General features: G+C 43.0%; 1 protein-coding gene across 4 annotated transcripts in view; it reads left to right on the forward strand.

Moving 5' to 3' along the window:
* The window catches only part of ADGRA1 (adhesion G protein-coupled receptor A1), a 570,817-nt gene that overhangs the window by 495,717 nt on the left and 50,328 nt on the right, over nt 1-24,772 (forward strand). For all 4 annotated transcript variants that reach the window (XM_083149304.1, XM_083149300.1, XM_083149302.1 and 1 more), the window contains 2 exons: nt 6,848-6,971; nt 23,495-23,640. In XM_083149304.1, the coding sequence (XP_083005430.1) occupies nt 6,848-6,971; nt 23,495-23,640 (270 nt within the window). The remainder of the gene's footprint in view (nt 1-6,847; nt 6,972-23,494; nt 23,641-24,772) is intronic.

Genomic DNA, 24,772 nt, shown 5'->3' on the forward strand with positions numbered 1-24,772 from the left:
ATTTCCCTATGTATACGCCCCGCGTTTCATGGGCGTTCCCATGCAAACGCGGGGCGTATGCATGCTAATCAGGGTATGACGCCACTGATGGGGGCGGAAAGCTGACGTCGCCGGATGTCAGCTCTCAGCCCCCATACAAGCTATCACACGGACGATTGTCCGTGTGGTCTCAGCTTGCGGGAGCTGCTGTGGCGTGCGGCCCTGCCTTCGATGGTCGACGACCATCGAATGCAGGGGGCAGCTCCCACCATGGTGGAGGCGTACGCCCCACCATTTTTATGCGGATCGCCAGCCGTCTGTGTACGGACGGCCGTGGCGATCCGTCTCGTGGGCGGGGATTGGTTTGTGCGGCCGGAGCACCGTGTGCGGCTCCGGCCGCACCAACCAGAATAAGGGCCATTGTTTTGATCGCATCGATCACATCGCATCCCATGCGACCAGATCGCACGCGATGTGATGCGATCGATGCGATCGAAACGATGATTTAATTGTACATGCATCCTGATGAGTGATTAGTATGTTATATGCACCCCCATTGTTAACGCCACCGCCACTATTAACGCCATCCCGAAGCGTGGCGAGCGAAGCGAGCCCGCGAGAGGCAGCGGTACGTGTCCTCCAACCTTTTCATACCCCCACTATCCACGTCGGCGAGTTGATTCTATATATTGTGGCGAGCGCAGCGAGTCACCGAGCCCGAAGCGTGGTGAGCGGACGCTTATAACTTCATATATATTCCGCGTACAGTCGCGGGGCTCGCTGCGCTCGCCACGCTTCGGGCTCGGTGGCTCGCCGCGCTTCGGGCTCGGTGGCTCACTGCGCTCGCCACACATATAAAATCAACTCCACGCCGACGTGGATAGTGGGGGTATGAAAAGGTTGGAGGACGCGTACTGCTGCCCCTCGTGGGCTCGCTGCACTCACCACGCTTTGGGTTGGCGTTAATAGTGGCAGTGGCGTTAACAATGGGGGTGCATATAACATACTAATCACCCATCAGGGTGCATGTACAATGAAATCATCGTCTTGATCGCATCGCATGCCATTTTAATGGCATGCGATGCGATTCAATTTTAAAATTGTACAGTGCGGCTCTTAGGACCCAAAATCAGGTCCCATCGCATACCATCGCATACCACTAAGGCATGCGATGGTATGCGATGGGCGCCGTGCTAGGAAACAAGTACCAATTACTGCATCCAGTTAGGGACTGGGGCTGCCAAAGTGGGAGGGACTGCCAACAAGCTCCTCCCCTGTAAGACGATCAAACTAAGCCAGGGACTTCTGGGTACATTTAAAGCAGCAATCATTTAAAATACAGGACCAACCTGAATTTGTCTTTTAAATTATGGACAATTTAAACCTTGAGCCTAATTGCTGAAACGTCATGACTGCTAGCAACTCACAGGCAGGCTATGGCATTTACTTAAGCCTATAACTACCCTTGACTGTACACCCCTTGGAGCTGGGGGTACAGCCACTATGGGTGCCACAGCTGGAGGCAGGCCTCTCCTCCTTGTCTGTCGCATGTGTCTATGGTAGTTTGAAAATGGATGCAAAATTGTTGTCTATGCTGGTTGGAGGTTCGGGTGTTGGACAGAGGGAGCTGTCCGGATTGGACATCCTATGAATCTGCTGGGTGGCTGCCAGAATAATCTTCCTGGTCCATGATGCGAAGGCATCGACGGAATACTTTTATTGCTGCTTATTTATTACATAATTTGTATTCATAGTGGGTTTACCTTGCTCTGTGTGCTTTTATTAATTAGTACATTTCTTTTAATGCCAGCAGACAATAATATACATTTGTCATAGCATTTATATATAATAGGGTGCCGAATGACTGCCCGACAGTCAGGATTCCGAGGGTCAGTACTCCGACATCGGAATGCCGACTGTTTAAATACCCAACAGTCGGGATCCTGACTAATAGGGGCTATGCTCCCTTGTGGGGGTCCACGACCCCCATAGTGGGAGACTAGAACCTGTGGCGAGTAAAGCGAGTCACCAAGCACGCAAGGGATTTCATTGCGCTCAACCCCTGTCGGAGCACCGGCAGCTGGGATTCCGATGTTGGGATAATGACCGTCGGTATCCGATTGTCGGACCGCCATACCACACCAGTTTTATAATCTACTTTACTTTTTAGTTCATATAATCTGATTTCATATTGAGCCACGTAATAGCAAAGTTTTCCTAAAACAGCTGGATGGTAACCTTAACTTAATGATAATAACAACAACAATAATGGAGGACATCAGATTGTAAGTTCTTTAATTCAAAATGGAGCGTGTGGAGGAGTTTGATGCTAAATAAGGGCCAGATGAGGGATCTGATGGGATTAATAAGAGGCACATGGGAAACACCTGGGCCTGGAAAGCTGAAGTTTCCATGTTTTCTCCCCCTCATGTCTAAAACGGACTACACCATTGTGGGTGGTGCATGGTGCCATTACAAATGCTTATGACTGGAACCACAAAGTATCATTATGCAAGTGCAGTGCGATTAACATGCTTCAAGACAAATAGTAGATTTGCTCCAGCTTCTAAAACAAGAACGAGAAGGGAGATGAGGGTGGGAGTACAGAAAAAAAGAGAAGAGATGTGATCAGAAGAGAAGTGGAGGGGGAATAGGGGCTGTAAAGGGTTGAGACATGTAGCACGTTACACCTATTAATCCACTCCCCATCAGCATAGCTAGCACTGTGTCCCCCTCCTTCCCATTAGGACAAGTAGCACTGTCCCCCTCCTATCCTTCCCCCATCAGGACAGGTATGGTAGTACTGTTTGTCCCCCCTCTTCCATCCGGACAGGTAGCACTGTCCTCCACCTACCCTCCCCCCATCAGGACAGGTATAGTAGTACTGTTTGTCCCCCCTCCTCCATCTGGACAGGTAGCACTGTCCCCCACCTACCCTCCCCCCATCAGGACAGATATGGTAGCACTGTGTGTGTCACTTCCCCCTTTAGATGAAGTGGCTGGGTACCTCCAGCACAGGCAGTGGGTCTCTTCTTCTGCGCCGGGTATTGCGCTCACCCATGCGCAGGCAGCTCTGGGTCTCTGTCTCTCCAGAGTCGGCGCACAACAGCAGCAGGGCAGAGCTTCTGTTCTTCACACTGACAGTGACGTCTAGTCCCGGCAGCGTCAGAGCGGGGGACGGCATCCGTTCAGCCCGGGCGGCGTTAACCTGTTTACTAGGCTGCGAACACACGCAGCTTAGCGATCAGGTCTGAATCAGGCCCCTCAGACACGGTTATCGTCTGTTGGTTGATAACCTAAAAAAAAAAGTTTTAAAAAGAAGAATCGCAAATTGGTTTAAAACTTTTAATAAAATCCATCTTGAACATATTGAAAAAAGGCTCTGAAACTAATGGGGTTTAATCATCACTTGTGATCTCTGAAACATTTTCATTTTCTAGTTGAAACTTGACCAAACAAAACCTTTTTCTCCCCCTGTAATGCTTTGTGGTTTTTATTTCTGCGATTTCACAGTAGTGTCCTACTTTAGCTGCAGCCAGAATGACATCTATAAATGGTCATCAGAAGCTGAATGCCAGCTTTCATGCCGCATCTCCCAACAATTTGTGCACCTGCTTTTGTTGGCCTTTCCATGCCTCCAATTTTCTGCTCGCACCGGCCTGTCACTCACACCTGCACATGCGGCGCGCTATTATTTTTATTAATGGTTGAGCGTCTGTATTTTTCTTTTTAGGTGTACTTTTCAAAGGCGACGAGCATCTTTTATGATCATCTGCGTGTCTGTTATTTTTATGTACTGAACAAAGTGCACTCTTGTATCACATGAATCATTTGGAAATTGCAGAATGTAAAACACACCCGGACAGGAAGGATGCGGCGCACTGGCAGAAATAAATATTCAAGCAGCGACGGTTCTCGAGCGTTTGTAAATATTTATCCTTTGCGCCCCATTTAATGTGATCTATGTCAGGTTCATTAACATGTGCCTATAAAGCAGTTCAGATGTTAATATTATGTGATATTAAGTAAAAGCTTAGTTGCATAGTAGCATTATTAATTCATATATATATATATATATATACAAAGGAAGGAGAAGCGCACAATGAGCCAAATAAAAGTACAATTCCTTTACTGATTATATGCTCACATACATTGGGGTTAACAGTAAACAGCTTGCCAAGCCAGAGTGGATCCAAGAACACGTGGAGACCGAGATGATTGCAGTGGATTCTCCGTCTCAAACAGCCTCTCACGCTGTGCTACGAACGGCACCAATCTTCTCTCACCGTGGCCTATACGGTGGACGTGGTGACGTTGAACTGGTGGAGTGAGCCGTGGAGTAACGTCTCAAACAGCCTCTCACGCTGTGCTACGAACGGCACCAATCTTCTCTCACCGTCACTCCACGGCTCACTCCACCAGTTCAACGTCACCACGTCCACCGTATAGGCCACGGTGAGAGAAGATTGGTGCCGTTCGTAGCACAGCGTGAGAGGCTGTTTGAGACGGAGAATCCACGGCAATCATCTCGGTCTCCACGTGTTCTTGGATCCACTCTGGCTTGGCAAGCTGTTTACTGTTAACCCCAATGTATGTGAGCATATAATCAGTAAAGGAATTGTACTTTTATTTGGCTCATTGTGCGCTTCCCCTTCTTTTGTATATCTAATTCGTTTAGACGGTGGTAGAGTCCAGGAGTTAAGCTGCAGACTTCGGGGGACACTTGGAACTATTTCTGTGACAGGAGGTGTTTTTGCGCAGTGGTAATTTGTATATATATATACATATATACATACATACATATATATATATATATATATATATATATATATATATATATATAATCCTTGAGTGACATGTACAATATATGCCCTTTTTTTTCCTTTCTTTTTTGAAATTTCTGATTTAACACCAGAACTGTATTTGAATTCGCTGTTCGTGCTACTGACTCCATATTTTTGGTAAATGAACCAACTCTATAGGTCTGTTGTGTACAGGTTCTATTAATAATATTGGCACTTACTGTTGTCCCATATTTAATGGCTAGGAAGGTGGAACACTCAGGGCCGGTGCCACCACTAGGCAGCTTCAGGCATTTACCTAGGGTGCCAGCCACTGGAGTTCGGTACTGAGCTGCAGCAGTGCTCCCGGCCCGAGGAGAGCAGGAAGAAAGCAACTGCCAACTTCAAGTACCAGCGGCTATTCCCAGCAGGGAACAGGTGAACCGTAGGGAGCTGAGATGGCTCGCACCGGCCCTGTGAACACTGGTTTGGCGGTAATCCTCATTGGAGTAGGCTTTACTGTGGACTGTTGATCCATCAGGCCTATTCGTTATAGGAGGCCGATCAGCCCACAATACTTACTGTAAGCATCCAAAGTAGTGGATACTTTAATACCAGAGCAGTTATTTTGTTCAGGTACAGGGAGAGACGGTTGGTCCAACAAACAGGCATCCCCAGGACAGAGGTGGCTGAGAGATGGGATCAGATCCCTCTGGCACAACCCGATCTCCTTACAGTAGGAAGTAGTAGGGCCAAAGTGATCATGAATAAGCCCCTATGACACTTATCAGTTGTGATCCTTGAGAGCCAATAGGGCAGTGATTTTCAACTTTTTTACCTTGCGGCATACCAAACAAGATGTTAAAATTGCCAAGGCACACCATGAGATCCCCACAAGGAAAAACACACTAACCCCAAATGGAAAAAAAAAAAAACCTATTGGCCCCCATATGAAAAAAACATTGGTCCCCACAGGTAACAAAAATAAAATACATTGGCCCTTTACATGAAAACAATAGTCCAGTAAATCACACTTTGAACTGATGGTGGCTGTAATAAACTGGTTTGGGCATCTAAAGGTCTGGGGGCACACTTGAGACCAGCTTAAGGCACATTAGTGTGCCACGTCACAGTGGTTGAAAAATGTGCTGCAATAGGGGGACAGTCAGATGTCCTCTGGTTTTAGTATAGTAGGTAGCACTCATCAAGTGCGAGTAGAACACTTCTGCCACAACAAGGCAAAGGGTTACACTTTTTATGTTTTTAATCTTTACTTAAGAACAACAATAAACAGGCAAAAATGTCATAGCAACAGCAAAGCAATAATGCATAGCAAATATATTCAGAGGCAGTTTCACCCTTCATAATTTAAATTAATATCAGTTGTATAAAGGGAAATGTATGATTATGCAACAATGTAACATTTTCATTAAAGCTGTAGGTGGTTTTGCTTTAGGTTCTAAATCATTATTTGGCACAACCAACCTCAAGTCTTTGGTTTGGATTTTTTGTTATTTTTTTTAACCAATCCTAAATCCAAAGATTTGAATTAGGAATCGGTTCAAAACGGATCCTATAGGGGGGATCCGGACAGGGTTTTGGTTCATTGCGGAACCACAAATTTTGTATGGATTCGGATTTCTGGAGGCCCAAACCGCACATATCTAGTTTTCATAGATACGAGGTAATGCAGTGTGAGTCCGGCTGTTGGGTGGGATGCCGGACAATCTCTGAGGTTTTTTAAAGGGGTAATCATTTATAATCATTTACAAGGCAAAACCATCACGGACTCAACCCGTTCTACATCCGGCCCATGGTATCTGTTATGACATAATAGTATTCTTATCTGCTACCATTCGTGTGAACATGTAACGGCTGTACCATAAGGGCATCCCAATAGCAATAGCATGTGTCATAATTGTTGGAAATGTGATTAATGCAGTCTGTAAGTGGTTAATCTGCCTGGCACAATAGGCACAGCTTGTCATCTAACTATATCCAAACAAAGTGTAAACTATTTTTATAATTATGTCTGCTTCTATAGTATTACATGCCCACTCTTAATCTGTCTCTGTTTCCATCTGCAGCACTATTCGGATCAGCAGAAAAGGCTGGCATATGCTACTTAATTTCTGTTTCCACACTGCTCTTACGTTCGCTGTGTTTGCTGGAGGAATCAACAGAACGGGCTATCCAATTATATGTCAGACTGTAAGTTATACTCTCAGACCTGTTTGCTGGATTTGCTGAAACGTACATGAAATATCTGTCTTGCACCAGATGTGTGGGTTTCGTCTGCAAATGCTTCATCTACTTGTTTGTACTGTATAGGGCAAATTTAATAAGGCTTCTAAAAATTAATGATGTAGCCCTTAGCAATCAATAAGATTCTGTCTATCATTATCTAGGATGCAATAGAGAAATTATAGGATGTGATTGGTTGTAATGGGCAACATCACCCATAGTTACCTACTTTTTGTGTCTCCTCTCTTGGAAAAGCACAGAGAGGAGACTGTCAGCAGCACTCTGAGGAGACTGTCAGCAGCACTCCGAGGAGACTGTCAGCAGCACTCCGAGGAGACTGTCAGCAGCACTCCGAGGAGACTGTCAGCAGCACTCCGAGGAGACTGTCAGCAGCACTCCGAGGAGACTGTCAGCAGCACTCCGAGGAGACTGTCAGCAGCACTCCGAGGAGACTGTCAGCAGCACTCTGAGGAGACTGTCAGCAGCACTTTAAGGGTATGGGGACTAAGTTGGATGGTATCAAGCCCCAACCCCAGTACAGTAAAGACTGTGATTCACTAGTATGTGATGAGTGGGCATGTTTAAAATTGACGCAATTTGTGACATTTTAGCCCAGACCCCACCCCACAGAGTATGCGAATCGTGGTATTTAATGGCAGAGAGGGGAAGATGCAGGAGGTCAGGGGGCATGCAGGAGCCAAGCACCCCCCCCCCTGCACCCCCCCCCCCTGCAACCCCCCACCCACAACCACCACCACCCTTCCCCCTCACACATGGCTAAAATGCTGCAAGCTAAAACAAAAAAGGGTACTTGTTTCCTAGCACGGCCACAATCGTTGGGATCGTGTACCTTTAAGTTAAGGTACACGATCCCAACGATCGACCCGATTTCCTTTGAAATCAGGTCCATTTTGCCGGCAAAGGTAAAAAAATCGGCGAGATGCCCCCGATTTTGCCATAGGCTTCAATGTTAAAATATTTTTTAACATTGAAATCGTGAGCATCGCGTCGGTCTTGTGCCATTATTGCTCGCCACACTATATATTCCACTATATTGAAATAAAGTATTCATAATACATTTATGAAATGCCCTTTGTTTTGGAGAACCATTATTCTGAAAAACAATCTAATTTACTATTTGTTTATATTTTACGGCTTCTTATATTTAATACACTGTAGCGACAACACCCATATACAAGTTTTATAATGTTTTTGGTAGAGATGGGGCTGTGTACTACAGCATCTGCGTACATCAACACCAGTGGGATCTTACTGCAGTTTAACTGAAGGAATTTGATATTCCATTTCCAAAATTCGTGAAAAAAAAAATCATATATTTCTCTGTAATATTCTAAAAAGTGGACGTTCATCACATCAACCAGTTGCAACCATTACATGTTTCCTCATTGCAGAGTTATATTGCTTTATTAACATAAACATTTGCAGAAAGCCATAAAAAGTCTTATCTTGCTCGAGATGCCCCAGACTGCACCATGGTAATGAGCTATGAGACTGATATATACTTAGTTTTTGATTGTAATTTAGATGTGATTACATTTTTATGGCAAGAGTGCATTCATGAGTATCCAGAAATATATTCGGAAATATATTTTCCTTCAGATCAGTGAGCCCTCCGATCTGATGTCACCACTGGCATATATTACCATTTAGGCTTGTGCCTTTTCTAGTCATGTCTTGACTGTTAATTGAAAAATGTGTTTGAAGCTTTTAATATTTGCTGAAGTAAAAATAGAGACATTTGCTTAATACTGGGTCTCTTTTAATGTTGTTCTTGGTTATGCTGCAGACTGGTCAGATAGTAACCCTGTACAGTGTACTTTTACCTGTCCACAATAGATGAAGCCATTTTGTACGCTCAACCAATGTTGTTTATGATTCTGTCTATAAATTCATAAGGAGTTAGTGCTATTACTGAATCTTCAAACACTAGGATTAATACTTGTGCTTACTGCTGCTTACAAAATGGCTACCTCCACTGTTTGCACTTAACATATACATTTTAACCTGCTTGTGGTGGACATGGGCAACCTAGACACTTGAATAATGTAGTCAAGCTCTAGAGCAGTGATTTTCAACCTTTTTACCTTGCGGCACACTAAATAAGATTTTAAAATTGCCAAGGCACACCATGAGATCCCCACAGGGCAAAACACATTGGCCCCCAGGAAAAAAAAAAAAAACCTATTGGCCCCCATACCCCCATATAAAAAGCAATCACACTGGTCCCCACAGGTAACAAAAATAAAATACATTGGCCCTTTACATGAAAAGAAGAGACCAGTAAATAACAGTTTAACTGGTGGTGGCTGTAAACTGGTTTGAGTATGTCTAGATCTGGGGGCACACTTGAGAACAGCTCAAGGCACACTAGTGTGCCACGGCACAGTGGTTAAAAAACACTGCTCTAGAGGGACATGTCAAGGAGGGGCGCTTGACCCAGGTGAAGGAAGGTGGGCGGGGAGAGAATTTTGAGCTCCAAGATCATATGAAAAAAGGTGATGATTGGTCATCAAGTTTGCGGTAGGAAGCAGGAAGACAGGTGGGATGAGAGGGAAGCTGATTGAGGAGGAGGACACAAGTGGACTGGGAGGAGAAGGGACAGGTAGGAGGAGGAGGTGGTGTAGCTACAAGGAGGACACAGACAGTCTGGGAGGAGAAGGGAGACAGGTCAGCGGTGGAGCAAGGACAGCCAGATGGAGATCGATGGCTCGATGGAGGATAAAGTTGTTGGGGCTGTGCAACCAATTTATAATTATCATTAATATATAATATTGATATATAGGATTGGTTGTAATTTTTTAAAGGCTAAAACTAAAATCTTTCCCTTTCACCCAGAGTTGACATTTACTTTTGGGTCGGGGTCACCAAATTGATCTTTTAGCTTTACAATTAATGTCTCATTTTCAGCTGACCTCCAACGTCTGAATTACCATTGAAAGAAATTTTCTAATGCTATGTTCAATTGTAATTTTATTCATAATTTGATATGCATTGTAAAATTGGCTATTTAAATAAAAATAAATGAGTTCAGCTTGGTTAATCTAACCAACCTCAATAGATTATTGCTAAAAAAAACATGCATATGAATCTAGTAAAACATTGTCATAAAATATTAATTTGTTTTTCACATTGCTTTGTGTGAAGACACACTTTGGGTGAAATGTAATAGGATGAGAGATTCAGAAAGTGAGAGATTTGGTAAGAAATCTCCAGTTTTTTTAAAGCGGCAATCATTTACACTGCAAAACCAGTGTGATTTTGCAGTGTAAATGATTGCCGCTTTAAAAAAACTGGAGATTTCTTACCAAATCTCTCACTTTCTGAATCTCTCATCCTATTACATTTCACCCTTTGTGTGTATAGTTTGTATATGGATCCATTATTTTGACAGCTGAACTTTAAAAACAGTAACCTATTAAATAGGAAGGGGGCATTCAATTATTTATATGTATATTTGTGTATATAAATACTGGCTGCTTTTCCATGTAGTCCATGTAGGTTTTTTTTATACACTGCAATGTAGATGTGACTTGGACTCATCCTTCTTCAATATTAATCTGTCTGCACATTTTGGGGCCTTATTATTATACTAATTAAGTTTTAAGTCGCCAGTGGTGCCGGAGCAATTCCACATTGATTGCATGAAGACAACTAGTCTGAAACTCAGCTGTCCCTATGATTTGTAGCACTGCCGAGTCTGACTTGGCTGGGCTGCTGGACAGTGCAACTCCGGTGGAAGTTGCCATCTGATGGTGGTGAATTTTCCAGCAGTCAAGCTCCGAAACTCTAGTATTTTGGAGCTTGATGAATTTAGGTCCCCAGTGTATGGGATTAGCAGTCTGAAAAGTAAGCAGGAGATATCTGTGATATCTCTTGTCTTACCTTTATAATGATTGGTCCTGACAATTTATACAAGATTGGGTGAAAATTATAATGAAGATCCTCTTTATATTTGCTATGGCTGGAAAAAATCCATTTAGGTATTGTGTGGTCTTGAGGATGAATACTGTATATATTTAAACCCCAGCAATTTGTATATGAGGATATCTCACTGGTATGAGGTGTAATGATTGTAGCACTGTCCTCTGAGTGTCTCTGGATCGTGTCCTCTGAGTGCCTCTGGAGGGTGTCCTCTGAGTGCCGCTGGAGGGTGACCTCTGAGTGCCGCTGGAGGGTGACCTCTGAGTGCCGCTGGAGGGTGTCCTCTGAGGGGCACTGGAGGGTGTCCTCTGAGTGGCACTGGAGGGTGTCCTCTGAGTGCCGCTGGAGGGTGTCCTCTGAATGCCACTGGAGGGTGTCCTCTGAGTGCCTCTGGAGGGTGTTCTCTGAGTGCCTCTGGAGGGTGTCCTCTGAGTGCCACTGGAGGGTGTCCTCTGAGTGCCGCTGGAGGGTGTCCTCTGAATGCCACTGGAGGGTGTCCTCTGAGTGGCACTGGAGGGTGTCCTCTGAGTGCCTCTGGAGGGTGTTCTCTGAGTGCCTCTGGAGGGTGTCCTCTGAGTGCCACTGGAGGATGTCCTCTGAATGCTTCTGCAGGGTGTACTCTAACTGCCGCTGGAGGGTGTCCTCTGAGTGCCTCTGCAAGGTGTACTTTAACTGCCGCTGGAGGGTGTCCTTGGGATACCTGTGAATGGTGTTTGGAAGTCGATGATAAACATTAAAAAATGGTAATGACACAGGATGTCAGTCACTGTTATGTTTGGAAGATTTAATGTTGGATCTAGAATAGTTGGAGAATAGGTTCTGATGTTTTCTAGTTCACATGCGGTGTTTCTCCTTATTATCCTGTAAACAGTAGAAATACATAGGACTGATGAATGATGAGGTCTGTAAGCAGAAGGCTTTATGATGTTTACATATTTAAAAATGAATAGGGTAATTAGGGGTCATCGAAGTAAGCCATATAGAGAGATTAGGTAGATGGAGTTAAGTCCCAACCAACCAGCTCCTAAATGTCATTTTTCAAACACTGTGGCAGATGTATAATGCCTTTAAAAGAGATAAATGCAAGGGTGATAAAGAGAGGTAAACGTCCAGCCAATCACCTACTTACTAACTGCCATGTTACAGGCTGTGTTTGAAAAAAGTCAGTAAGGAGCTGATTGGCTGGAAGTTTATCTCTCCTTATCACACTTGAATTTATCTCTTGTTAAGGCTTAATACATCTGCCCCACTGTGTGTAGCATGACAGTTAGGATCCCATTGTCTGTTCCTTTATCTCAGTTCACGAGGCTGTATGCGATACCTTGGGGGCCTTGATTAATTCCCCAGAATCATAATTAGACCTCCACCACAGATCAACTTACCATATTTGTATTTGTAGATTTAGCCTATAATGAATATTTCAGCAAATGTTGCTCAGACAACTAAGTAAAACAAGTCCTTGTCACATGGTTCTCTGCATCGTTTGTTAATTTTATGACCCACAATAGTTCCTTAGTTCATTTTCTGAACCATAGTAGTGCCTCCAATTCCTATTGCGCCATATTACAGTGCCCCTGTTCATATAATGCCACATTATAGTGACTCCACTTCATAAGATGCCACATTACAGTACCCCGGTACTATATCATTATAATGCCATCCAACGCATTTCATACCACATAACAATGAGAAGATCCAGTGGCATACATGTAACGGTGGCCCCTCTCAGTTACGGACCCCCATAGCAGATTCACTCATTGCACCTATGGTAGCTAAACCCTTGGCAAAGTCTGCATGGGGTTGGGAGGCTGACGTCCCATGATGACAGCACCTGCCCCGTTCTTGAACATTTCCGAGCCAAATAAAAGTCAATATAGACTGACTTTTACTAGCGAACAGGGAAACCTCATTCAGTGATTCCCCCCTGTATGCTTGCATGCAAATGGAGATGTTAGTGTACACCTACATTTGCATGCTCCCGAGAGGATTTGCAGGGTGGTGGGGGTGGTCATTCGTTCACCCGGTGGGCAGCATTAAGCGTACGACCGCTGCTTATTGACCGGACCAGAATCACCCCCCAAACTGTGTTAATCTCAATATTGTGTAATTTACTGTGTTTTTCCTCAACAGTTTCAATCAAAATGTTCTTTTTGCAATAAATATTTGAATTGGGGGCACGTGGAAAAATATTTCTTAGGGCCAGAAAGCAATCCCTAAAAATGCCATTTTCTATTTCATTCTCTGTCTATCAGTTTTGCAACAGCTTCAAGTTATTGTCATATTCATTCCAGGCTTTGCGCACAAAACATCACCTTAGATTTGTTGTTGCATGTTTTGCTTCTTTTGGGGAGAGAGAGGGGGGTTACATTCACCCATAATGAAATGAAAATGATCATTGTGTATAAATGATTATGTTATCTAAGTGGAGAATGGTTTGGAAAGAAATTCTGGTTAGTGCAAAGTAGGAATTATATTCAACTCTGTTTTACCGTTGTTATCGTTCCTTGCAATCGGAATGGTTGCTATGGATATATTGCTTCAGAAAGAAAATTGTATATTCCTTTTATAGATGATCTTTCTTATGGAAGGGATTATTATTATGTATATAGTTACAGACTATTAGAGCTAACAGTGTATTTTGAACAACAGTCAGTAAATACGAGGATCAATTGTGGCTCTTTGGCACCCAATCCACACACACACACACACTTGATAGATCACATGTTACAGTGTAAGTAGGGACTATTTCTGACTGGGTAGCCAAGTGCAATGGTCCCATTACATTCCTACAACAAAGATTGCATTACTGCCCAAGACGGTACAGTCAGCATCATGTGGGTCAGGATGCTGACGTTCAGTATACCAAAGCTGGCTCTTTGCCTTCAGAAGACCTGAGATGGGACTTCAAAACAGTCTGGATGCCAAAACTCGAATACCGAGAGTCGACCTCCAGGTCGGTGAGTATGCGGTGCAAGTTAGGTCAGGCCAGGGAAAGGGAGGGTAAGTGAGGTAGGGTAAGAGGGTCAGATATCTTACGGAGCACCTGTTGGGATTCTCAGTATCAGGATGATGTCATTTGACCACTGGCATCCTGACCATCGGGATTGCATATTTATCCCACCTAGGCAACTACTGATAGGACATTGGTTTGGGCTTGTACCATCAATGCCTGTGGCACAAACCATCACTGTACTACATTCCAGAATTCAACCTTCCTTATAAGCTTCAGTAAGGGATAGGGTGTTCCTTATTATACATATCTGTTCATATTTTTGAATAGATAAGAGGCCCTCTCACTAATTATGAAAATTAAACTATGTCTATATTGGCTTGATTTGGATTGATTTGGCCTGAAACTGATAGTTCCAAGCTGGTTCTCAAATGTGACCTTCCTAAAAAATACATAATTTCTTACGAGCCGCCTCTGACGAGTCTGTGTAAATGCAGCCTGACGCTTGTATTTCTTCTGTGTGCAGTTCACCTGTCACATAATTAGGAAATTAGCACTCTGCCTTGTGTGTCAGGCTGCTGACCTGCAGTGACTTTCCTTATTTAGGGGGCTTATCCATTCCCGCTTTTCTGATTGGCTATTGCTCCCTATACTACCCAGTCTGCCCTAAGCTCTGTGCTGATTATACTGCTTGTTTCTAGCTAGTGCAGGAGATTATACTCAGACCTGACTAACCCTAACCTTAACCCTGATCTAATCCAATCCTGATTAGCCTGTGTTACCCTGAGATACGCTAGCTTGCAATTTCCCTGCAAGTGCCTGATCCTGGGTGTTTCAGACTCTACTGGTTCTGTTAAGAGCTTCTGTTTATGTACCTGTGTTTTGACCCATGTGACTGTCTGCAGCCAGAACTTCCCCACAGTCTGGTCCTGCTGAATGTCTGTCCATGTTGCTAGTAGATTTTGCTCTGCTCTGTAATATATATATATTTACTGTCTGTGTCACTAGCTCTCTTTCTTATACCGGCCCTGTCTGTCTGTATCTGCTCATCTGTGCTGACTCTGCTTAGCAATCCGGTCCTGTCCCTTGTCTGCCTGTACTATATTGTATTTAGACATTGCCTGGGACTGCACCTCTAACACCATTGTGGTTCTAAAGTAGTGTGCTAAAGTTAGTATTGTCTTGTGTGTCTGGTCCTTCCTTTGTGTCCCAGTCTTACTCCAGTCCTGTATTTGCCTTGCCCAGCCTCCTGTAGCAGTCATGTCCACCTTAAGACCTGGCGGCACCCCGGTACCTGGTAGACCTAATTTGTTGGGGAAAAGGGGCTGTTGTAGGTGAAGCCTTAGCCTGCAGGAGGCTTTAAGGACTGCTGGGAAAGTGCAAGAGCACCACCTATACCACCTTGGTGGCATCCCTAACATAATTAAAACCATGCAGTTGCATCAACTTCTTGGGCCAAATGTAATAGGGTGTGAGAATCAGAATAAACCTGATTTTTCAGTGTAAATGATTGCCGCTTTGAAGAAATGGGAAAACTCTCCGAAATTCTCAAACTTTCTGACTCTAACACCCTATTACATTTGGCCCCCTATGTCTGTTCATAGTCATGAAAATTAAGCAATTTCTTTCATTTCAAAAGCTAATGATTGCAACCAGGGATTAGCGTGGCATGTGTTATAGCCTAGGCAATTAGAGATCATTATACTCACCAATTTGATGTCACTTATATAATGTCTTAATTGCTGCCTGTGTTTTTGGAAGTGGAGGAACATTCTGTTGGTATTTAGCCCATATATGTGTCTTCGGAATTGGCTGACCCAGTGGTGGTGAGTGTACTGTACTGTACTGGTTGTCCGAATCTCTGCAGAGAGCTCACAGGTGGGGTCTATAGGCGATTTTAAGGTGCCCACCCAATAGATAGATATCAGATCCAATCTGATATCTATCTAATGTCCTTTGAAATTCAGGACACTCATGATCATGGCCACACACAGAACGATTGAGTAAACGATCAGAGGATTTACTCAATCCTTCAGTGTGGCCATGACCACGTGTGTTTGGGGTTTGCCTCTCCAGCTGCCGCCGCACGGCAATCGACCCCTGCCACTGCCAGACATGGAGAAAGACCTGTGGCGTGGAGATTTCAAATGAATAGGGCACCCGATGATTGGCTGAAAGAGCACTCAGCCAATCAGCGGCCGCTCATTCATTTGAGTGCTCTCTCAGCCAATCAGGGCTGCAGAGGTACATGCCAAGACATCGCCACATCATTCATCATGCCTACACATGGAACAATGCGGCCATGATCCTGCAGCACGGGTCATTCATCTTTATGCCTGCTGAAGGCATCTGCAGGCTTGTTGAAAGACCCATGGGCACCCACATTGGGTCATCATCAAGCCCACACATGGTACATTTTTTAACAATTTGTCATTCCGGTTGGTCGGAAACAGCCATATTGTATAAAAAATCTTAGTGTGTATAGGTACCTTAAAGCTGGCCATACATCAGAACAACCAGCTTGCAATACGAATCATGTCACAATTTCCCCGGCAGCTTCCCAGACACACGATAGATCTTGTGTGCTTAATTCCGCATAAGATCTATCGTAAGATCTGCAATTCTCAGCATACGGGTCATTAGCAGCATCTTCAGATCTTATGTGCAGCACATAAGATCATAGGATCTACCTCCTGACCCACAAGACCGAGCATCGCACCGAAACACCTCACCACGTGCACGCAAAAAAAACTCCAAAATGCATCGCACCACCCCCCATAATCGTGCGTTCAGGCCTGAAATCCTTCTTATGTATGGTCAGATTAAGTCTATAAAACTAATGCAGCAATAACTAAGTGAAAGGTGGAAATATTTGTGACGGGAGCACAAACTATAGAGAGGTGCAACTGCAAGTGTCATTGGGAATACTGTACTTTAACTTTGCTACAAAAATATGGCGCTCCTTCAGTTGATGAACTACTGATGGAATGTATGCTGTACAGAGGTGGCGGGGGAGGGGAAGGGGGGTTCAGGAGTCATACTGTAACTTCTTGCTACACCACTGATATTATCTGTTGTCCTCTAAAACCCACACCACCTTCCATCTACCGATGTTCTGGGTGTGTTCCGCTACTTAAAATGTTGTCAGAAGCTCTCTGTGCTGGTCTCGGTTAATTTAACACATTAGACCATCTATTGTTTTTTTACCTTCGAATCCTTTTTACAGCTAAAAAATTTATAGCAAAACTAAGTTGACACAATGCATTTAGTTTAGGTCATCTCCTCGCTGTAGGTAAAACACAACCTCAACTTGTCACTTTATCCTCTTTCACTTCATCAAACACACTAAAAATACACAAATCTCCTGCAATAGAGGAGGCTGCTGGAACAGGTTCTTAAAAAAAAAAAAAAAAGGAAATAGCATGAACAATTCGTGTAAGAGAAATAAAAAATAATAATAAAAATATTTTGGGGGGTTTGGGAGCACTATACGAGCAGTCTAAGTTTAGTTGACAATGAACACTAGGTCAATTATTTTAAATCCGATTTGGGTCGATTTCATGGTCCGATCTATCAGAATCGGCCCAGTGTATGGGGGCCTTAACTCATCCTTGGGCACACATCCACTTATGTAGACATTAGTGTGCTGGAAAGCAGCAGACATTTTCTTGTAGCACATATTTTTATTTTTCTTCTAACCCAATGTTTTGTACATTGTGATGTGTGATGTGACATAATCACTGTGTTGCCCCAGCCTCAGGGAGTTTTCTAAACTCTTCAGGGGGTCAATCAGATAACCCCTAATTCAGGGAGAGGCGTCCAACACAGAATGCATCTGGATAGGTTTTTGAGGTCTCCAGAAAAGGTGACAGGCTGTAATCACTTGTATTTCTGATGTGTAGTTAACTTCAAGAAAACCTGCAATAAAGTCCGGGCTGTAGAGTAATGGAATACAATGTGTTCTAGAACCATTTCACAATGAATCACCACAGTGTATTTAGGTAATGTTACATTGCATATCCCCCTTTACCCTGTAATACATTGAGCTTGTCACACCAGCATACCGTTATTTATTTAATTATTTTTGCTTGTTTTATAAAGCCACATTCCCTTATAAAGGAACTCCGTGGATTGGTTAAAACCCTAATTGCTGTTTCCTTGGCAATAGCGAACAATTATACTCTGAGCACAAATGTTAACATCCTGCCAGAACTGGTATTTTGATTTTCACATTAATCGCTTTCATAAAGTCATTAGAACAGCTCATGGTTAGACCAGCTCATGGTTAGAGCAGCGTTTTCATATAACAACTACAACTGATACTTCCGATGCTTGGAACATCCTAATTTGCATGGTTCTGTTCCCATGAATCAAGAAACTAACAAATTTAGCTCCGTACACACAGGGCATCGGGTGTGCCGGTGATGAGCGATGTGCTTAAGCACGGATTGTTCAGTCCACATTGCTGTGCAGCCTCTGAGCAGCATTTTGCTAATGTAATATGCAAAACGCTGTGATCTTAGCAGGAAAGGTGGATCTTTCCCTGCGGGTGATGGTGATGCGACAGACCGTGCATTACCATCGCTATTTCCTGTACACACGGAGCAATCTGGGCTTACTTTCTAAGCAATCTAGTCAGAAAATAGCCCCTTAAAAGCCTGTAAACAGGGTGGGGCTATTTTCTAAGAGATCTGATTAGAGCGGGCGCATTGCTAGTGTGCAGAGATGTGTGCTGATTGATCCAGGCTTAAGCACGTCACTCAGCACCGGATCCACCGTCGCCCCATGTGTATGTGGCTTAACACTACTTACATTTATTTGACGGCCATAAAATAGACACCTGAGGTTTCATTCGCTGGTAAAGATCAATCTGTCCACCCACACTATCCATTCTCTCCCCACCTGCGCCCATTTTCCACCCCTTGCTCTGACTGCTGCTAATCCCCACCCTCCACCCCCACATTCTGCTCTGCTCAGTCCCAGACCTGTTCCACTTCACCCACCCCTGTCACCCACCCCACACACACTCAGGCTTATGCTGTCCATGTTCCACTTCTTTGGTTCTAGGTCTGTCCTGGTTTCCATTGCACACATTGAGGAAACAGAATAGTCATGGGCATAGCTGTAGTGTGCGCAGGAGATACCATCAGGGGCACCGACAGTTCTGTTAGGCCCAGGAAAAATTTGTGAAATGAGGGGGCATGGTCAATGGGAGGGGCGTGGCCATTGGGAGGGTGTGGCCATGCCCTGGAAAAAAAATATTTAACTTGCCCAGGGAGAGAGAGAGAGGTTGCTTCTCTCCTTAGCTCAGCATACACCCCTGAGCAGCATGTGCAGAGTTGGGGCGGTAACCGATGCACTGTATTATTCACCTGCGGTGCCGGTGATCGCTAAGTGTGTACCTAGCATTAAGCAGTATTATGGGACATAACATTAATAAGGAGAACTATAGAGAGAAGTCTCTGTAGAAGCATTGGCACAAGGGATATTGCATTATTTTATACAGAGACTGTAATTTCTTATTTCAAAAACTTGTAAAATGTTTATGTAGACTACAAAAAGCAGAATGAAAAATAATAGGCACTGTAAACCAACTGACTGTGAATTTTATGTTAATGACACATTAAATATTAATTTATGTATACTCCGTTATTAGGAAGAAAATAAATATTTTGTTTCTGCCACGGAATGCAATCGCACACACAGCCGTGTCTGTTTTTCTTCACAAATAATAATTACTGATTCTCTAGATAAATAATCCATTAATGAAAAAAATAAAATATCAGTCACTTTACTGTTAATTAAATTTTTCACAATATTTAAATTCTCAGATAATCACCTTTATTTTAGTGCCATTTCTGATAATGTGCAATTTTCCCCCCTCTATATTAAACTGGTGGCAACCGCTTTCTGTAATCCTATTCTTTGTGATTTTGAAAGTTCTGTGGTTTTGGTCTGAACTTAACATACTGTACTTTAATACCAACTTTGTGAATTCTGTCCAGCAAGGTAATTAAATGGAACTGTAATATTAATGGGTAACTCGGCTGAAATGTCACATCCCTCAGTTACTACAACCATGGGAGTTCCATGATAGTGATTGCTCCGTACAGGAAGAGTTTTCCCTGTGTTTCAATACTTCATGAATTAGTGTTGGGTCAGTGTCTAACAGTTGCTAAGGGCCAGATGTATCAAGCTTTAAAAAGAGATAAAGTGGAGAGAGAAAATCAACCAGCCAATCAGCTCCTAACTGTCATATTACAGGCTGGGTTTGAAAAATGAAATGTAGGAGCTGATTGGCTGGTTGTTTATCACTTTCCTGTTAGGGATGCCGCCTAGGTGGTATAGGTGGAACTGTTGCACTTGCCCAGCAGTCCTCGAAGCCTCCTGCAGGCTAAGGCTTCACCTATAACAGTCACATATAAAGGGGTAAATTAGGTTGACCCCAACCCTGGTGCCGCCAGGACTTTTGAGGGGACAAGGCTGCTACAGGAGGCTGGGCAAGGCAAACACAGGACTAGAGTCAGACTGGGACACAAAAAGAAGGACCAGACACACAAGACAAATACAAACTTTAGCACACTACCATGTGCGACAAGCACGGGACCACTGCAGCTGATGGTATACACAAGCACCACAGCACTGGAGATGGAATAACCAAGCACTGGGTACTGAACCACAATGGCGTTAAAGGTGCAGTCCCAGGCAGTGTCTAAATGCAATATTGTACAGACAGACAAGTGACAGGACCGGATTGCAGAGCAGTGCCGGCACAGGCAGGTAGATACAGACAGTACATACAGCAGGACCAGACTGTGGGGCAGTTCTGGTTACAGACAGACAAATGGGTGAAAACACAGGTACATAAAGAGAAGCTCTATTGGAGCAACTATCAACTGGGACAAACAGGATCAAACAGAGCACAGGCACATAAAGGTTTAAACAAACTCTGGAAAACTGGATCCAGGTAGGTACAAACTCAGGGCTGGGTAGGATCAGGGTATACAGACAAGGATTAAGTACAGAAGATATCAGCATAAGGGTTGGTAAGGAAAGCAATGGCTTGAAACAAGCAGTATAACCAGCACAGAGCTTAGGGCAGGCTGGGTAATATAGGAAGCAATGTCCAATCAGAACAGCTAGAATGGACAAGCCCCCTTAATGAGGAAAGTAACTGCAGATGTGCAGCCTAACACAAGGCAGAGTGCTAATTGCCTAATTATATGACAGGTGAAACTGAACACAGAACAAATACAGGCTGCAGGCTGCAATTACACAGACCCGCCAGAGGCGGCTCATAACCTCTCCATTTTATCACTTTTTAAACTTGATACATCTGGCCCTAAATGTTCACCTTATTGGGGGGGTATTCAGTATGTACCAATATTTCCCAACAAGGTAAATATTGGCACTCGCCTATTCAATGTTTCTGTTTCTGATTACCTTGAAGGCAGAATCTTACAAAACAAATTCGACTTTAAAACAAGTCAGATCTGCTTTGTCAGAATTGGCCGCGGATTGTCAAATTCACGGGTGTTTTTCGACAATCCACAGCTGTTTTCGCCAACACACCCACTTTCCGACACTCTAAAGCCAAAAGGTTGAATTCCGGCTGTCAAGTTGCAGGCAAGCTGGGCAAAAAAGACCCGGGATTCGGACTGTTGGGACGTTCCGACAGTCTAAATCCCCTATTGAATACCCCACATTGCCTGGATGAAAGTGTTTTTGCTAGTTCTCTTTAAACTAAACACAGTGTATAATTTTGTAAGTCACAGCCCATTAGCCTTTTTTATGATTCTATTAAAATATACATGAAAGCAACCAATCATATTTTGTCTATCATTTTTCAAAGAAGTAATAGAGAAATGATAGATAGAATCTGATTGATTGGTTGCTATGGACGACATCACCCTTTTCCTTTTTAGTATCTTTAGTAAATATACCCGTGAGCCTCAGACTGTGAGTGGGAGTGCATCGGAGTAAGGATAGTGAAAGGAGACAAGCAGGGAATGGAGGGTACTTCACATGAGTTTATTTACCACTTTAGTTCCAAAAAAGGCATCAAACATGGGAGATGAGAACACAAACACTAACATAATCAAGTACGATTAAGAAAATGCACTCGCTTAAATGTGTGCTACTTTATTGATCCAATTATAGCATTTTCTATTCAATTCTAGTCACCCGCTTCCTGCCACCCATTGTTTTTTCCCTGTCACACTCTGCCTCCCCCTGCCTCTCTCTGTCTTCCTCCGCCTCTCCCTGTCACCCTCTGCCATGTTGCATTTTGTGGAGGGGGGCCGATAACACTTGTCACCAGTGGTGGATCCAGAGGTGGGGCTGCAGCACAGTCCAAAATTTAAAGGAGGGAGCAACACCAACTGTCAGTAACTCAGTTTGGAATGGCAGTTGGTGGCTACCCTTTTTGAAATTTGAACTGTGCTACAGCCCCCCCCCCCCTCCACTTTATAGACTAACAAGCTTGTCACCTGGGGAATATGGCAATAGATCAAATATATGAGATTGGTGGGGGAACCCTACAGTTTGGCTCTATTCAATGCATCACTCAGATTTTCTTCAAGTACTAGGCAGACAGATTTCGATTTTAAATGGGCGATTTTAAATGGGCTGCGTCAAAAAAAGTAGTTTTTCCTAGTAGTAGTAATTAGTAAATTTCCTAATTTTACAGTAGATGGGATTATAGTCACAATTTGTTTTGCACAATATGAAAGTAAAAATGAATATAAATACATTGGTCAGTGTGACTTTTAATTTAGTTCAATGTAATAAGCACATCTAAGCTATGAGATGGGTCATTTCTGGATTTCCCTGTGTTATCGGACCGCCTCACCTTTCTAGCGAAATGTACTAATAGAAGGTTATGAAGTCATAAATCTGCATAGCTGCTGTTTCCCCAAGCCTAATGTATCCTCCAGGGCCACAAATGTCCAGTAACACTCTTATTGAATGGATCCTACCTGTTACAATGGAATTCATTGAATCACCTAGTAGTGCCTTTCTTCTATGAATGATAAAAACACAGAGAAAAGGAAATTTAGCACAATTGCTTGTTTCAAACAGACCATGAGGTAGGAGGACCATAGGAGCCCAAAGGATACCATAGGTTAGTAGAACAATGCATTACAGTGCAATTGGCAGTACTTAGAATCTCCCTTAGTTCATTGGGTAGTTGAGCCTTAAGCTGTGCGGCTCTGACTGGCTTCCTCGCAGAGTTCCCGAGACCTCCACTCTAGAAACCTTCTATAAGACTTCCATGTTTGCTCATGCATTGTATTACTACACTTTTAGTTTAAAAAAAAAGATAAAGTACAGACCAAATGCCTAGCTCTCTTTTGTGTAGTCTTTAGTACTTACTTTTAGATTGAATATTGTGTTGCTAAAATGCAAATAATTACTCTGATTCCTAGTGGGAGAAAAATGCTATATACAGTACTGTATATTGTACTATTGCTATTAATATAATCATCATCATCATCTATCTTTTAATTATTTTTTATGGCTTGGAACTCAAAATAGATAGAGATGTTTAGCAATATTGTCTTTGTGTAACTATGACGTGTGCTTCCCTTTGCTCTAGGTTGGCATTGTCTTGCATTATTCTAGTCTGTGCACAGTACTGTGGATTGGTGTCACTGCTAGGAATATTTACAAGCAAGTTACAAGAAAACCTCAGCAAAACCAGAATGTTGACCAGCCTCCATTCCCAAAGCAGCCAATGCTCAGGTATGTGAATTAGTCCCTATGATGTCCATGTCATTCATTATTTTGTGATATCTTTTGCCGACACAGAACTCAATATTTAACTTTAACAGTAATTACAACACTGAACTGCTGAAGATCCCAGGCAAAATCATAATATCCATACTTGTGAAATTCTAGGATACGTATTCTTTGCATGATTTTTGCCTTTTCCTTGTAAAATCCCAATTCACACTGGTAGACATCTCCTATAATATCATTAAAACTAGAAATGTTTGGGGACCCCCTATATTTTTATTTTGGTTCTAATTCATCATTGTGTTTCGGAAATAAAAACACACTTAAGTGTTTTTGTTGAAGTTCGGTTTTTGATTTGGTATGGGATTCTTTTAAAAATTGCTAAACATTGATTTAAAAAATAAATTAAAAATAATTTGTGAAAATTACTAAAACTAGGTAATTTGGACCTGTTCATATGCAATCCATACCCTGAGTTCGGTCTTTAAATACAAGTTTCAAACTAAAAATAGACCTGGCCATGAATCCTTCAAAGCGATTCCAAATTAAGACTCGATTTAACTGGGAACAGCTAAATTTGGGTGTGTTGGTATTTAAGGAAAACTGATCATCACATAAAGGCATCTGTTCTTTCGCATTTCTTCATGTGGCCATGTCTTGGTTTAAGGCCGGTATTCAATCTGGGATTTCGACCTTTGGAACTTCCCGACAGTTGGAATCCTGGCCAGATTTTGCTTTGCTCAACAGATACTGGACAGGCAGAATTCAATGTTTCACCTGTTGAGTGTCAAGTGGGCATGTTGGAGAAAACGCCCAAGAAACAGCCATGAATTCAACAATCCACGTCCGTTTCCAACAAAAAAATCTTAGAGATATTTGTCAAGTATAGAAAAGCAGTAAAGAAGATCCCTTTTTAACTGTCATTTTACAGGTTGTGATAGATGCTGTAGGCAACCTCTCTACTTTATCTATTTCCAAGATTGGAGAGCCCCCTTAACATTTAGATACACCTTTATCTTTAATATTAAACATTTACTTTCACTACTTTAGCATTAACCCAATTAGAACCCTGTTTTTTCTAATAGACACAGCAAAGAAACATATAGGTTAGAGATATCTATCTATCTATCTATTATAT

Source organism: Crinia signifera, chromosome 6, assembly GCF_055691185.1.
Source record: "Crinia signifera chromosome 6, ASM5569118v1, whole genome shotgun sequence".
Classification (NCBI taxonomy): Eukaryota; Metazoa; Chordata; class Amphibia; order Anura; family Myobatrachidae; genus Crinia; species Crinia signifera.